The 17,695-nt window shown below is 42.1% G+C and overlaps 1 protein-coding gene across 1 annotated transcript in view; it reads right to left on the reverse strand.

Annotated features, from left to right (window-relative positions):
• Positions 1-17,459, reverse strand: part of VAT1L (vesicle amine transport 1 like) — a 46,780-nt gene extending 29,321 nt beyond the window's left edge. Inside the window, exons 1-3 of the mRNA XM_054389828.1 lie at positions 17,230-17,459; positions 12,365-12,494; positions 8,654-8,869 (exon numbers count right to left, since the gene is read on the reverse strand). Of these exons, the coding sequence (XP_054245803.1) occupies positions 8,654-8,869; positions 12,365-12,494; positions 17,230-17,459 (576 nt within the window). The remainder of the gene's footprint in view (positions 1-8,653; positions 8,870-12,364; positions 12,495-17,229) is intronic.
• Between the last annotated feature and the right edge of the window lie 236 nt (positions 17,460-17,695).

Here is a 17,695-nt window from a genome sequence, read left to right on the forward strand (position 1 = left end):
GTTTTGCAATCTTAATACAGAAGGTCTAGTGTAGTCAGTCCCAGGAAAGCTGACAGTCTATCATTCCTAAAGAGTCACACTTTCTTAGGGTTTCAGTGAGAGGCAGAAAGTTGGTGTAAAAGACTCTGCATCTGGTTTGCCTCTTATTAATAACAATAATTATTACTGATGATTCAAAATGCAGGAATAACCTTTCAGTCACACTAGCAGGTTTGCTTAGGCCAGTCCTCAACCTCAGAACTGATCAACAGCAAAGGGGCTAAAATGGCCTAGAGCACATATATGAAAATAGTTTTCCTAGTATATCCATCCTGCACCTGGGCAGGAATCCAGTGGAGTCAATCAGATGCTATGGCACAGTTTATGTAGGACTTGTGTAGGACTTGTGTATTCAAATGTCTGTACTTCAACTTTCCAGCTTTGAGCCCCAGAAGGCTTTAACTTTCTGAGTTTTAACTCTAATTTCATAAGGCTGAGAGAAGAAGGGAAGCATTGCACACATGCTGATCCATTTAGACTTCAATAAACACCCTAACAGGTCATCTTTTTACAACCCTAGGTTTTGGGTCACTCTCAACATACTAACAAATGGAAGAGAGACTTTTGGTAGCCACATCCTGCCCCTTGTACCCACATTATTCCACTGGAGCTGCCATGGTTACACAGACATGCCCAGAAGCAAGAAATGGCACTGTCATTCTAAAAACAACATCTGATGGAATTCAGCAGATCATTTATGTTTACAGCCAAAAGATTGCCATTTGTAAACTGTATGCACGAGCAGTAAAATCATCCATGGATAAACACATTCCTGTTCTTTCCAACCAGACACTTGATTGTCTCTAAATACCAATAATCAGTGCTTGGGTTTTATTTACAGTAGAATAATTAGATAATCCTGCATACCCTGGAGGTCTTGGCATGCTCCCATATAATGCTGAACATAATTGTTAGTGACAATCCTCTGACCTGAACATGGTAAGGGAGGACAATAGGACAATATTATTATTATTTAAATACAGTGGTATCCAGGAGTTTCAGGTTGGTTTCCTATTGGATTAGTCAGTTAACAGCTACACAGCAAGGCATGGGGTATGGGATCCTTTGGACAGGTACCAACATAGAGAAGAGAGCAGGAGAAGAGATGCATTCGCATTCTTACAGATGAGAAATGGAATAGCACAGAAAACTGAACAACCTGTTCAAGAGGTCAGGGACACTTCCAGCAGGACCCAGGTATGAACTCTGATTCATAGCACAGGAATCCAATTCAAAAGACAAACAACTTTTTCTTTATAATATCATCCATCATTTTCCTCGGCTGGAATCCCTGATCTCCTAGAAACCACAGGAACATCCATTCCTGAAGGACCTCATCTCACAAGATGTAATGTATTCCAGGAGCACAAAACATTTCCTTCTTCTTGGGCTTCATTTCCCTACTACTTACTCATTCTGAAGCCCGGGTTTTACTCTCCAAAAATGTTGTAATAAAATTACAAGAAAAAAAAAATCTGGATTTTATCTCTCTCATTTTCTTAGCCATTTTCACTAGCAATCCTCTTTTCTCCCTGGCTGTGCCTCCCAGAAAACCATCACCCAGAGTGCAGACAAGTCAGTAGTTTATGGTGTGTGCTAGCTGAGTGACACTGACATTATTGATCTATTCCCTAATTAGTTCTCTGCATTTTCAATCTGACTTGGGAAGATGAGGGATAATGAGTATATCCTGAATCAAAAACTCTGAATGTTTAAAAGGTCAAATATTAGAATAGAAAACATGTTGATTTTTATCCTGCAGAAGATGATTAGCATTTAAGGAACTGACAGTCAGATGAACAGGAGAAATGCACAGAACACCCCAGGATGTGTATAACCTATTTTCCTCCTGACTCAAACTCCTTAGTACACCCCTCCCTCCCCCAACAGAGATAAGCCTATCTCAAATCCCAGATCAGAATACCTTGCAGCTTTCTGCAGATATTTAAAGCCTTAAAACTGATTCACATGACCATCACTTTTACGATTGACTAAACAACATCACTGTAGCATTTTGAAGCAATTCCTTTCTTCTACAGCTTGCTGAGGATCTTGATTTGACGTTGACTCCAACTTATTTTTGTGCAAAATGTTCTCAGTGTTTGTATCTCAAAAATCCAAGAATAAAGGCTGATATTGGACTTCTTATGCTTTCCCCTCCAAAACAGGAGAATTGAACTCAACCTCTGAACTTCACCATTTCACTAATTTCTGTGGAATTTGACTAAGCTACAGAACATCACTGTGGCTATGCAAGTCACTCTTAAGTCTCTTTTCTAATTCCTTAAATCATCTAGCTACCTCTGGATTAGCAGCTAGTGTTTAGAGGGCTATACATTTGAATTGCAAGCATGTGGGGCTCTGGGGTTCAGAATGTTCATAGTTCACAAACACAGTAGCACAGAGAGTTTTGCAGCTGGAAGGAAGAACATCCTCTTCCCAGGGCCATGGAGGGCCAGGTGAGGTATCCAGCCCCTGTCCCCCTGCACACTCACACCAAGAAGCACCCTTTGATCACAGGGGCATAGGAGCCCTGTCCTGCCTTCTGGATTCCAAAGCCGTTCCTTAAAACTTCCTTGTGGCAGCCGGAGGAGAGCTTTCTGTCTCCTCCCTGCCCAGGCACAACCACATCATCTCTCCTATCAGCTTTCACCATGGAGACCACATGGATATGGAAGCAGGCAACACATTATCAGAAATAGCCTATGAACAACAAAGCCTTCCAAGATGGTGTCTAATTAGATAGGCATGATCTGGAAAATGAAAACAAAACTCTTCACACATCTAATTTTTCACATATGATGCAAATTTCCATCTATAACTGCTGACTAGATTCTGCTTCCAAAACATGGGGAAATTAGTAAATGGCAAAAAATAATTCTCACCTGGACAATTAATTTCACCTTTGGCAGTCTGAATAAAATTGTCAATCGCTACACTGAAAGGGCAGACACAGTTACAAAATGTTTCCTTAAAATGGAATTCATGTCCTTTACAATACATGTATTTTATATACCACTTATCATGCAGAACTCCTGAGAGTGAGTCCTTAAAGAAATTAATAACTTGGATTAAAGCATTGCCTGGAAATGAAGAGTGTCTCCTAATATTGCATTTGGCATGGGAGTGTTGTGTCTCTCCAGCTTCAAAGTCTGTTTGATATATTCCTTTTCAAGGTAGCCTGTCCCTTTATAAACCCGGTATGTTGAACCTAATTTACACATGTGATTATTATAGAATTTCTTATAAATGGATATCTTTATAGCAGTTTGAGACCCAGTCAAAAGACTGAAATTTCTTTACACTCCTTTACTTTAAAATCCAACTTGAAACCTGCAGGACAGAAACTTCTCATACTGAGATAATCACATAAAAGAAAAGAAAAGTAGATATTTAAGAAGTAAAACTGAAATACTGTTCTGGGGATTTAAACAATTTCGAAGCAGAAAAATGTCACTGACATTTAAAAGTCAATGTAGAAAGTATGAATAGAAAACTTACTAATCTCAATAGCTTATTAATGATAACTTAACACTGAATAAAACATAATTAAGTGGTATAAGGTAGTGGATTTCCAAAAGGGTCTGACCTAATGGCACAAGCCAGACCCCAGCTTGATCTGCAATCTGTGCACTGAAAGAGAGCAGTTAAAGATCAGTATGCTTTAAAGAAGGCATCTTCTTTTGCTGTTATGGAAATTGAGGCCAGCTTTAAAACAGGAGAGAACAAACCATCTGGAAGACACCACCCTGCAAAACTCTACATGAACCAACAGCATCATTGAAAATACAATTTCCAGGATGTATTTTTGCAGCCCAAAGGTGCTATAGCATTTAAAAAAACCCAAAACCATTCAGATTTAATCTTGCACACAAAACCTGTCTGGAACCAAATGTGAGGAGAATCCACATTTCCAAAATGCTTTGTTGCCACGTAACTACACCTGGAGGTAGTACAAAGTACACAAACATAGTAAGAAAACTGTGGAAGAAGACATCTACTATATTCCTGGCAGCAAGGAAAGCTTTTCTTTTGTGTTAGAAGTAAGATATACAACACTCCATCTCCTGAAGGTGTCTTTTTCTTTTTTTCCAATTACAGCAGAGGAAATTGGAAACCAAGCAGTAAGGTGAACATCACAGGGTGGACAAACTGCAATGTGATTCTTGAACAAGTTGTAAGGCAGCATCTGCTGCACTCAATGCACTACAGATAAATTTTGGAGTAGAGGTAGGAAAAAAGAGTCACCAGGAAATAATGATATCTGTTACCCTCAAAAATCTCTTATTTTCTGCAACAGTTAGCAGGGTGTGTTTTCTCCTCCCCCTTTGCAAAACTGTGCAGCTCAGTTGCATCTAAAACTCAGAGCTGAACCCCCATCTGGTATAAAACCCTTCCAGTTCAATGGAGCTACAACATACCCCAGCCAGGATCATTGGCCAAAGGATATAAGCTATCCAAAAAAGGTAGAACAGCCGAGGAAGAGTTAAGAACTGCCTGTCTGTGGCATGACTCAGCAGGGGTTTCAGGGAAAGGACATGTCCTCTGGGGACTGTGCAGGGCTTGAGAGGCAGAAAGAAAGGCCTTCAGAGACTGGAGCCTGCTTTGGTCAGGGAAATTGTTTTTTGTGTATGGCTCGCCAGGCTTTTGTGTTTGATTAACAGATTATGCTCTGAGGCATGGCACTGGGACTCTCCTGACCTGCTGAGGGAGCACATCCATTGCTTTAGAGACATCCACAGCACAAGACAGCTCAGCTGAGATGCCCTGTCTGGCTTTAAGTGAGATAACTTGGGTACTTAAAGCAGCCTAAACTTGGTTACACAGAGCTCTGTGAGAGATGATTTGTTCCCTTTTTTGGCTGCTGGAGATGAAATAAGAGGAAAGCACTTCAACAAATACAGAAGGACTATAAACTGCTAATATGAAAACAGTAAACACAGTCCTGAGAGGGAGCAGGAAAAGATTATAGCAAAGTGGGAAGTATTCATCCCATTGTACGTTATGCTGGCCAGGATCACCAAAAAAGTGGAGTAAATTCCAGTTATGCCCATTCAAGAAGGACTGGCTCAAGCACGAGAGCACTATTCAACATGGTCCTACCTGCTAGGTGCAGACAGAGCTAAATTCAGTCTACCCATGCAATGTTTAAAAGGATCAGGGATGCTGTAAGGCCTGTTTTAAAAGGCTCTGGCTTTTACACGAGCTAACTGTTGCTCTGCTGTCAACCAGCTCAGAGTTCAAGAAATGTGTATGTATCTGCCTGGACTGCTGTCTGTAGGATGACCAAGGAAACAGACATCTGACCTTAGAAAGAACAGGGGTATGATCATACAAACCTGCTTTCAGCCTGAAAAGTACAGGTCAAGGAGAAACTTGATTCTGAGCTTGCTCTAGCCACAAACATTGCACGCATCCTACCAAAAAGACTTGAAAATTGCCCCAAGAGTAAAAAATAGCTAATTTTAACTAATGGACAACACCAGAAGAAGAACAAAGGTACATCAACTAGCCACAAATAAAGTCCGGAAATTGAGAAAGATTTCTCACCATGCAAGACAGAGAGAATCTGAAGGGATAGACACATAGGTAGTTTTTCAAGAAGAAATTTGTTAATTCTCTTGAAGGGGTTTCTATCTGCTGCCTGTGGTAGAGGGTGGCCAGATCTACTACAAAGTGCCAGTTCGTTGTCAGATAAAATATCACCACTTCAATGATTTAGTTTGGAACACATCCTCAAATATTTGCAATTGATGCAGGGGAGACACAATAAAAAAAGAGGGCTTCTGCCAAGCAGTAACCAATCCTGCCAGGATGACCTAAATCTGGTGCCAAGTCAGATTTACCCTTCAAATTCAAACACCAGAGCTGCATCTGTAATATACTCTGCTTGCACTTCCTCTGCTGCTGCGCCTGAAAGGGAAGGTCAGATCACAGCTTCAGGATAGCAATCAATGCCCCTGCATGAAAGGCAACTTAATTTTAGCATTTGTGAGATCAAAATGGCTTTAGATAAGTTAGTTTACTTATTTCCAGAAGTTTAAGGGGACCTCAGAAGGCTACCATCACACACTAATCATATCCTAGGCACAGACGGGAAGACAACTGCTATAGTTACCTCACTACCAAAAATATCTATAAACAAAACAAGGCCACACAAATAAGCTGAGGCAATACATAAAGGTCCTTGAGTCAGGGAAAATTCTCTATTTATTGGGAAAGCTGCAGAATCCTTCAAAAGAGGACTGGGAGCCAGAACAAAGAACCTCACAAACAGTTCTGAAGCAACAAGTCCTTTTTCATAAACTGCCTGAAGCAGCTAAAATAATGATCTTGCATAATGAGAAAGAAACAATTACAAACTTCTAATCCCACAGGGAGCCTATTGTCTCATTAAGGCTTTCTGGAATTTCTATGACATTTAGAAACAAATGACGTGTTTCCCACTTGCTGCAAGTGGGAATGGACCTTCTATCTATTAAAGCAAGAACACAAAAAAATGCCTCTTCCCATAGCAATTTCAGTGCCAGCTTTCTGATTTATCAACTAAGAACTTTGCGAGAATGATTCGATTCACTGAGGCTGTTAAAATTTTCAAAGGACTGACAGATTATATTAGAGTGGTTTAAAGAGTTACACAAGCACCTCTGAAATCTTGGTGTCTTCTTAACAGCAACGAAAAATTGCCATGCATCTCTAGAGTGGTATTTGACCTCTAAGACCTATCATGCAACAGGAAAAGTCTTTCTTTTCCAGTCTTAGTTAGAGCTGCCCTTGCCTTACAAGGAACAACAAGATGCATGAGGCACTCTTCCCCATGTCATCATCAGCACTCTGTTTTGCAGGCAGGCCAGCCCTGTCTCCCCAGTTCACCATCCCTCCTGGATCATACACAGACTTTTATCAGCTACTGGCCAACTTGCTCATTCTTCCTACCCACATCTACGGTCTTTCCCTTCAAAACTCTGTATTATTTAATTACTTAGCAGATGATGAATCTGGTTTCTCTAAAAGGTCCACAAACAGCCACAGCAGAGGACCAGTCAAAAGGTGCTCATTGAGCATCTGTAGTAAAAGAGAGGACATCAGCAGCTCCTTACAGGCACAGCCCAGCACGGAGGCACAGAGGCTAAGCACTAGTGAAGACGACTATGTTAGAGGCAGAGCATTAACAGTGCTTCAGAAAGAGAGGGAAGAAATAATAGGTTAGAAAGAAATAAAGACATTTATAGCAAGGACACCCTATCCTAACACTAAGTCCATTCTGTCTAGAGGCATGTGTATGGGCAGGGACTGCTTCGGGGTGCTTTGCTAATTCTGTATCCTCAGCTCATGCAGTGTCAGCTGGGCAAAAGGCCTTACAGCTAAACCTGGGACTTCAAAGTTCTCCTGAACCTGTGGCCTGATGTTGCTGTAAAAATCCTGAATTCCACATGAAAAGGTTTAATATTAAAGAACAAAAAAGTCAGCCATAAGGCTGTAGGTTGCAGTGTGCCAAAGCATAATACGATTATAAATTCCATTCATTTACAGAAGGATTCCAAGAGGACCATTTACTGCAAGTAGGATTATCGTTAGCTAAAAATACTTTGTAAAGGGAACTCATGAATTTATTCCTTTGATTACAGCCTTCTTTTATATGAGAACCTAAAAGAAAGTCTAAGGACACAGAATTAGGGATAAGGTGTTTGGGGCTGCCCACCAGACTTCAGCAGACAACAGAATATTAATTTAGCAGAAGAGGTACTCCAGTCTGAAAGGCTGAGATCTGTTCTTGGGTTGTAAAATCTGCCTTATGGAAAAAAGCTACACAATTTCAAATGTAAACAAACTCCCCTGACACTATCTTAGCATTTTTCACAAGCTTAAGCATTTTCCAAAGAAGAGAGATTTTCCTAAAAGGTAGTTCAAGGAACTGGTAACACAAAATGCTGGCTTCTTAATTCACTGTGTGGCCTGGTATTCCACAGAATTCATCCTGCTGTTCTTTTGCCCTCAGAACATAAAGCTTTGTTACTAGTGGTCAAAACTATGACAGACAGCAGCCACCACTGACTGAAATTCAGCTTTTATATCTTTTCCTCAGGGTTGGCATGATAATGTTTTTCAGTGCTTTCAATCCCTCTACAACAACAACAAAAAAAGAAAGCACCACACACACTCACACATGGTATTTGCAGGAGCATTGCAAGAGGGCCGTTTACTGCATGGAGAATTATGGTTACCTACAAACACCTTGTGCAAGGAGTTTATTTATTTATTCTTTTCATTACAGCCTTCTTTTGCATAAAAGCAGTACAAAGCGTTTAAGTTCAGGAATGCAATGTTTGGGACAACACTTGCTCCTTAATCTCTGACAACCAATTAAAGGATTTTGGACTGGGTTTTGGATAGGGATTATTGTCAGAACATTTTTAGTTCACCAAAGCTCCTGACAACCATTCACAGCAGCCTCTTGGTGGGAAAACAGATGCAGTTCCTCCCATCACAATCCCTCATACAGGGAGGTCTGATACCAAACCAAACTGCAGGGTCTGGTCCATTTCAGAAATCAAGATGCATCAGACATCTTCACTTACATGGTGACAGGAAAGGAAGAGAATTTCCAACTTACCACCCCACCTCCTGCCGAGTGAACCAACACAGACATGCCTTCTCTTAGGTTAGCAACTTCAAAAAGCATCATGTAAGCAGTTACAAAGTTCATGGGAAATGCAGCAGCTTCAGAAAAACTCATGTCATCTGGGATCTTGTAGACAAATTCTACTGGGGTGCAGACTACTTCAGCCCATGCATTGTAGTTTACAAAAGCCATAACTCTGTCTCCAATCTGCAAACAAGGAAGAGAACAATGTTCAGGATATGGCTGCAACTGAGACAAGACAGCAACTTGTAAGACCTGCAGCTCTCCTGTTCAAGCTGGTGGGTAACTGACTGTGGAGATAATGATGTTCCACATCTTTGGCAAAACAGTAGTTAAGCTGTTTGGCTTTGGGCTTTTATAATTTTGTAATTGTGTTTATTTAAAAAGTTGGATGTAACACAAATACCCAAAGTTAAAGGCATCTCTTTTTTGGTAGGCTACTTCTGTGATGGAGCAGTCTTCCATCACCCCCAATACAGATCATCTTTGGCTAGTAGCACTCCTAAATAACAAACGAGTCTGTAAGCAAAAATAGTATTCTGATTAATAACCAGAAAGGACTAATGAAATATTCTTTTGGAATGCAACATTTCTCTGCTCAATTTATTTGGAAAATATATAGTAGTGAAAGAGTATTTCATACACGGAAATAAAGATTTTGTTGTTAACATTTGATACCCTCGGTTGCTTCTAGGAACCTTCCAGAGGTCCAGGCACGTTAAACTGATACATTTGTATAACAGCCTTCATTGCAGCTTCAGGGGTTTAAAATGGAGACAGTGCCTCCCTACAGATGGGCAAGAATAACAAGGTAACTGGAGCTTCCAGGCTCCTGCAGGGTTACAACCAGGCTTGGAAAGCAACACTGCCTAGGAGTAGAAATTGCTCTGCTGGGGCTACTAGGGAGAGCAGCAGTGAGCAAACACTTGGCCAGTGTATAGTGAAACATTCACAGGGACAAGTGTTACAAACTCTGGGTAATGGCTTGTCAGAACCAGCCCCTATGCATCTTTTTCCTTGCCTTAGACCTCTTTGCCTCTTGGAATACACCAACACAAGCAGCATCCTTAACCATCCAGTGGAGCCACAATATAAGCAATAAGGCAGGAACAGCATCAAACTTCAGGACTTTCTCTTTTAACCAAAACCAACAGCATCTGTCCCTCTAAAACCTCTTTGCTTACCTGCCTCACATTCTTGATCTTATGTTCTACTACCACCCATGAATGTTTGAGAAATACTACAGGTTCTTGGACTATTTAGACTATATTCCACAGAAGTGGAGTAAAGCACAACACTTTTACCTTCAGGCAAATGTTTACAGCACATTTTAGTCTCCCAAGCACCTGTCATCACTTTGGCTTTGGGATATTGCAGGTTTGCTGAAAGCTAAGGTGCTGGTGACAGTTCTGAAGGGTTTGTCTCTTAGAATGAGAATTCTGAAACAAAACAGTCATTTCAATATCACCAAAATGCCTCCTCCTTTTGAAAAACACATTCAAACTAGCAATGCCTCACTGGTAACCACTCTGTGGTTCCCTTTTGCTGTTACAGAACCATCTAAAATCTGTTTGGATTTATCAGTCGTGTGTCTTATATCCCTGTGATCAAACACAAAACATTACCAAAAGAATGCAGAGAAGTCCCCCTCAGAGATTCCCAAGGGATTTCTTCGCAATAATAAACACCATATTTTACCACAAAGACAACACAGACCTTAGGTCTTAGCTCCTGAGAATCATCCTCACAACTAGAGAGCAGGCTCCATATATTTATGTTCAATAGGAATCAGCTATTTGTTTTAATGGGAGAAGAAGTAGGCATTGTATCATTATTCCATGACAAAATCTTTCTTTCAATGTAAAATATGTTCTCACACATTTCTGTCAAAATGGAGCATCAAAATTTGATGCTCAGGTGATAATGCAACTCCAGCAAGACAATCAATTCTGGCATTATCTCAGGTAGTAAGGGCCAGTAAGACACATTTTTCCAGGCCATGAAGTGCCCACAACTTTCATCTGACTTTAACTGGAAGAGACCTATAAAGGGAAAGAAGGTCAGAAGATGTAGGGTGCAATCCTTGCCATTCCTATGGACAGTGGTGACAGCATGTGTCAAAGAGACAACAAGCATCTGTCAGGCTCCTCTTTTGTGCAAGGACTGCATAAAGAAAGTGGCAGAATGCTCTTGCATCTTCCTCACAGTTCATTCTCCTGTTGATGGGTCCACACCTGTGCAACAGCAGCTATTTGGAGTGTCAGCCCTTCTTCATCACTCAAACACTACTAAGGTTATGCAGATCATGTGCAAAAAAACTAAAGTACCAGGGCTTGTTTCAGCTTCAGGGGGTAACATCAGAGCACAAAGACTTGCTATAGTCAAAACAAAGATACTAGTTTAAAAGAGGCCCAGTATATTCAGTCAGGTGCAATGTTATTCAAACAAGCACCATCTGCTGTATCCTCATGATGCCCTTTAAAAATAGCAAGAACTTTTAAACTGAGAATGCTAATCTAGAGCAGAGACTCCCTACACTCCTTTCACAGGATGTTCTTCCATGTGGAGTGTAACTATAAACCACAGATAATAGTGCAGAACTGAAGCAGCAAAGTTACTGCTCAGTTATTGCCTGTCACAAAAAAGCATTGGAAGATTATGTCTTGTTTCAAGGTAGAGAAGGGGCAGGGTAGGAGAAGGTAGGGAAATGTCCTATGAAGAGCTCATCATTAAGACCCTGCTAGAAACTAAACTGTAATTATCTTCACTCAACTAAGAAATCTTTACAGCTCTGTTAGAAGAGCAAAAACGTTACCTTTAAATAAAAATGTGTTAAGCAATTGTCTTCTTACGATCAAAATACAATAAGGATTCAGAAAATACAATTGCTTGGTGGCATAGTTTACTCAGCAAATAACTAAGATAGGACTGATATGCATTAACTCAGGTTTTATTGCAAGATTTTTTAACTACTTAGGGAATAAAGTGCAAGACTGGAGGGATTACAGATGTTTAACATCAATAATGGAATAGAAGGTAGGACAGAATGCTGTTTATATCTAACATGAGATACTGAAGAGTACATAACTGGTTATGAAAACTTTATTATGAAAGCTTTATTATGTATGTATTAGCTATTTGTCATTTATGGCTATTCTGTGAGGTGAAATAGATTGTCTTCCTCAGTGATCAGAGCAAGTCAAATACTCACAATCAGGGTCCCAATTTTATCCACATCTCATGAATGCACAGGTGCAAGAAGCAATGCTTATCAAGATCAGAAATTGGAACTAGAATCAGTAGCACATGGGCTCTGTTGAGGAACAGAGTAATGATGATAGCAAACATGGTCAAGAAAAGGAACTTAATAAGTTACCTCAATTTCTTGTACTTTCTTAAAAGACATCAGTCATGCCTTCCAGTTCCTATTTAGCCATCAGGGTATGTACATGCTACAAGTGACTTTTCAGGAAAGATTTGAAGGAGATTGACAGTGGTGGCTTTAGAAACCAATTCAAGAGGTCATTCTCATGCTTGAGGAATAGCAAGGTAAAATGAGCCTAATAATTTCAACAGGGTGGTGAAGGCTTCTGTCTCTGGTGCACCACAAGGGATTAGGGACAACATACTCAATGAACTGGTGATTATTTAGTCTTACTCTGAAAATAAAGAGAGTATTACCTCAAATCCTTTCACACTATCTCCAAGAGCTTCTACAATTCCAGAGCATTCAAACCCAGGAACAAGTGGGGTCTTAGGAGGGTTGTCGATGTTTCCTTGTCGCACCATCAAATCAATAAAGTTCAAACCACTGTAAAATACAGGAAAAGAATTTAAAAGAAAATAAAGTCAAGACTATTACCACAGACTAGAGGAAAACTTGACCTGAGTGATGGGAAAGCCAGAAAGCTTCAGGGCAGCATTAAAGAGCTGGGCTCCACAGCACAAGAGGGACCCAGCAGACATTCACATTCTTCATGCGTGGAGCAGACTGACTTTACACTGTGCTGTACAGGCCTCGGGCAGAAGAGTGCACATGCAAGACAACCACATCTGTCATTAGCCCCAGAGCTTCCAAGACTGTTTAGGAATCACATGTGGAGACTCACAAAGGGGAGTAACAAATTCAATTGTAACCTTAAGACTTCTACAAACACATTTCCAACTGGCAAGCAAACCCCTGTTCAACTTCAGAAGAAAACCCCAAAGCTCACACATTAGAGATGTTTTGAGCCAAGAGCAACCTGATGGAACTGTTTTAACCTCTGATATGACTCCAGGAATTAATCCTATGTTCATCCCAGGCAAAAGTCCAAACTCCTGATCTTACTAAGAATCAGACAGGCTGTTGTTTTAAAACTGTTCCTCCTGGATCACTTTTGTACAGTGCTGCAAAGCTTCTTCAGGTCTTGGGAGCCCTCAGGGTTGCTGCTCAGAAAAAGCACAGGTCTTCCCCTGTAGACTCAGTTTGGTAAAAATCTTGAGGTATCTTTGCTTTGTCTTTTATATACTACGTAATTTTATTAAGTTAAAGTTTGGGGTTTTCCAGGCAGCCATAAAAAAACCCAACCAACCAACCAAACAAAAATGGTACCATTTATCTACTATGTGCCTACACTGATTACTGGCACAAATGCCATGCATAGTTAAAACTTCTAAACCTCCCAACTAGCTAAAATACACTTCAGTATTAATCCATTGTTCCAAAACACAGCCCTGTATTTATTGTAAGCCAAAACTGCTGCACATTACCTCCCCCAACTCCATGAAGCTATGCACACAGCCAGTCCTACTCATGCATATGATACCAGCAACTGCTTGTACACATAAAATTACTGATGCACACAAGTGTTTATAAGATGCAGCTTTAGTCAAGATGCTAATCAAGATACAAACAGATTAAACAGACCCAGCAAACAAAAAGACAGGGTAGGCACACAGCACAAGCATGAAGACAAGACAGCATTCATGAGATGTAGGTCACTGGGTGGGGGGGAAAGAAATTCCACTAAATGTACATATTTGTAATTGTGGTGGAGGGTTTAAAAGCAACCTGAACCCACAACTTTTAGCTCTGTAAAAGCAAGATTATAGATTAGTTTTTGAAAAGCATGACACTGACAATCTAGCTTGAGAAACTCAAGAGAAAAACAAATACAAAAACCCCACAACATGCTCACACACAAAGCACAGAACATTAACCATATGGAAGGTTAGGAGGGGTTTGGCACAATTAAATTGGGAGCTTTGAAAGGGTTTTGGAAAGGCCACTTCTTATGCAGCAGCTAAAAACCAGCTCCTACATTGCCACTGTAATGTTGATAATGAACAAGAAATGCCAAGTAACAAAATACCTACAAGGTAGTCATCATTTGGGGAAAACCCCAAAAAAATCCCCAAACCTGTCACATAACCAAAAGACCCACAACATACACAGCAGCAACCATTTTGTGTGTACCTTAACCTCAGAGATGACATGAATACATCTTTTCCTCCTATCCCTGGCCAAAAAGCTGCCTGGCAATCTTTAAAAAAAAAAAAAAAAAAAGAAGTGGGAAGGTTTGAAACTATCAGATCTCATACTTTTTATCCAGAAACACTCATAGTTTATGAAGAAGACTGCCTTTAAGAACAAAACTGATACACTCTGCACTACTCTGCTACACTTAGGATGTCTTTTATTCACTAAGTTTTTTCAAGTGCTGTTATCTCAGAGTCACAGTCAGAAGGGTCACTTCTGCCTCGCTCCTCATGACGCACATGTACAGTGGTGCAAGAATAATTATAAGAGAGAAAAGTCAAATAAAGGGAGGTAATTACAGCACACCGTTCCTTCTTCATACCCCCTATCTGAAATACTACTTTGGTTTGTTTCAACTCCATGTCTAATCTTCCCAACAATATGCATTCTGCAGACTGCCAATTGCAATGCAAATACAGCCATTTCAACTGCTCCATCATTATCAATCAGCAATTACTTCAGGAAATATGTAGAAGCTGTGACTCAGCTTGGACATCGATGGCTGTTCCATTTCTTAGTCACTGAATGAGGCTAACACATGACTCATCTCAGCTGACACGTTTTCAATTGGATCATTGATATTCCAGACCTTCAAAAGAATTATTCATCTGGCTTTGTGCTAATAGCAAGATCTCCTCCATCATCTCCTCTATTTATAGTCCCATACTACCAAATGTATACATGTGATTTAACTGGTGTATATGCCTGATTCAACCAGTTTAATTCCCCAGTGAATATGGAGACCACACAGAACTTGAATGTTTTACTGACAAATACTATTTGTCATACATGCACACCTTCTTCTGAAAATAAAAATTATTTTTCTCCACAAGTTGATGGAAAAAACTAATCATCTACAATGGTGGTCATCTGCAAAACTGATTCAACAAAACCCACCATTTGTTATCAACACAACTCTGCAGAGCAGCCCATCTTTGGCATGTTCAGCACTGTGTGCATCAACACGTGTACAGTGCACCGGGCAAAGCCAACAGACACTCTTCTCCCAGAGCAGACCACAAGTCCATCATCATCCTGCTCAATCCTCTGTATTTACAGACTTTGATTTTGCCTTGTTTGGAAGCACAGTTAGGTGACCTGATCACATTTCAGCCCCACGGCCATTTACAGCCAGGAATGACAAGCAGAGATGCTCCACAGCCCACAGGCTCCTCTGGCACGAAGGGAAGCTTCCAAAACACACATGGTGTTGTGCAACCTGCCAGTAACTACCAAGCAGTTGGGCAGGTCTACGGATGTCAGACAGCGATCATGCAACTCACACAGCTCACTAGTGATAATGAAACCCTGGAAAGCAACCATAACTGTAGCAGAGCTAAATATTTCCATGTAATAGCCAAGTGTTTTCTGACAGGTAACTTGCTATTTATGATACATATTTACTGCTTTGAGGAAAGTGGAATTTCTACAGGTACTGGACAGTGCTGTAAAGCCCTCAGGCATTTAAAACAATATGTCCACATGCTCACAACACTTTAAGTTTTGCATGTTAATTTTTGTTAACTCAATTGTTGGAAAAAAAAAGAAATCAGTCAGAAAACAACACAGCCTGTTCTCAAATGGAATTAGAGCCCTGCTTCATAGCAAAATGAACTACCCAGCAGCTACTATGCTACCAGTATTTCTTCTATTTCACCTAGCATGGAATTTCTTGCATCTCCCGTTGTGGATAGTAGAGTTAAAAAATAAGTAAATAAATGAGAATGGAAAAAAAAAATCTCACCCCTTCCTTTATTAGTCTTCATTCAGACTGGTGGATATTGACATTTTTCATGGGCAGTATCTTGGGGAAGGGGCAAATACTCACACAGGTCACAAACCTTATGATCTCCATTAAGCACAGGATGGAAAGCCCAGTATCTGAACACACCAAGCCTACTGGGATTGTCCAAGATCTGAGGCACACCCAGCAGATACACCATTCAAAACAAGCTCACTGCCCCACTTTAACTTCCAATGCAAGTTACTTCTAAAATAAACAACTTGGCCTTCACCTTGGAATTTATCTTCTAGAAGGTCTGTTTTCACATAACAGAAGAGGAAAACAGCAGATTCATTCCTGCCTAGGAGAAATTGATTTAGTCTTTGGTACACATCAAGTTACATGTTAAGATCCTAATGTTACTCTGTCACTTAAATAATTCTGTTTTCTTGAGAGAACATGTGTACTGAGAACCAGCTATCTAGGAAGAACAATCTGCTCCAGTTGTCTGTGAAAAGAGCCTTCCAGGAACGCTCCTTTCAGGATGCTAGAGATGGACAGCCACTTGTCAGCTGGGCACAGGAACTGAGCACTGCTAAGCCATCGCTGGCTCCAGCTCTGCTGTCACACCAACTCCGAAGAAAAATTGTGATGACTGAAGTAAGCGATTCCCAGAGAAAAAAAACAGCAAATATGGGGAGGGAAAGGGACGGGTGCTGAGCAACGCACACAAGCTGGCATCCACTTTCTCAGAAGAAAACAACACAACGCAGTTGACCAGTTTTCCCTCCCCATTTCTACCTCAAAATCGATGACAGGGTTTGTTTTTGTTTTTTGTTTGTTTGTTTGTTGTTTTTTTTTCCCCTTACAGCCGCTGCTGACAGCACAGTAACCCCCGGCTCTGCTCCATGTCTGCCCTGTACCGAGTGACCAAGAGCTCAGCCTGAGCCACGGGTGGGTTTCCCGGCTGCTGCCGCGGGGAACAGCCAGAGGCAGTGGCGCAGGAAGCGGCAGCTCGGAGCGGGGCTCCCCACCGTAGGGGGAAGCTACAAGTGAGGGAAGTTACTGCAACAGCCTCCCCTCTGCCCCGGGGAGCGGGAGGGGAGCCTGCGGGGCTCGAACCGCATCCCGGCCCCCTCCGAGGCCAGGAAAGCCCCGCCGCAGGGAGAGGCGGGTGTGGGGTGTGGATGGGGAGCCTCCCGGTCCCGCGCCCGCCCAAGGGTGGCCGCACCCCGCCCGACCCCGCGGGGCATCCCTGGACCGGCCCAGGCAAGCAGGAGAGGGAGAGAGGTGATACTGGACCAGGCTTTGACGCGGATCTTCAGCTCCCCCTCCTGTGGCTCCGGCATGGCTTTCTTGGACACGCGGAGCTTGTTGAGCCCCCCGAATGCGGACAGCACCACGGCCCTCATCTCCTTCGTGTCCCCAGCCCTCAGGCTGCCGGCGCCGCTGCCCTCAGCGGCTTCCTTGCCGCCCTCCTTCTGGATCATCTGCTCCGTCTCCTCCGCTCGCTGCGCTCCCTCCTTGGCCATGGCGGGGCTGCGGCGGTGCGGCTCCCGCCGGCTGCTCCTGTGCGAGGCGCGGTGCCGCCGTGTGGAATGGCCGCGGGCGCGGCGCGGAGCGGCACGGCGCTCGGTCCGCCCGCCGCCGCAATGCACCGACTAGCTGCGCAGCACCATCCGCCGCCGCGGTGCTACTGGAGGCGGCCCCGCTGCCCCCTCCCACACAAGTCCCCTGCACTTGCTCGGCCGCCGGAGCGGGAGGACAG

Source organism: Indicator indicator, chromosome 19, assembly GCF_027791375.1.
Source record: "Indicator indicator isolate 239-I01 chromosome 19, UM_Iind_1.1, whole genome shotgun sequence".
NCBI classification, from domain to species: domain Eukaryota; kingdom Metazoa; phylum Chordata; class Aves; order Piciformes; family Indicatoridae; genus Indicator; species Indicator indicator.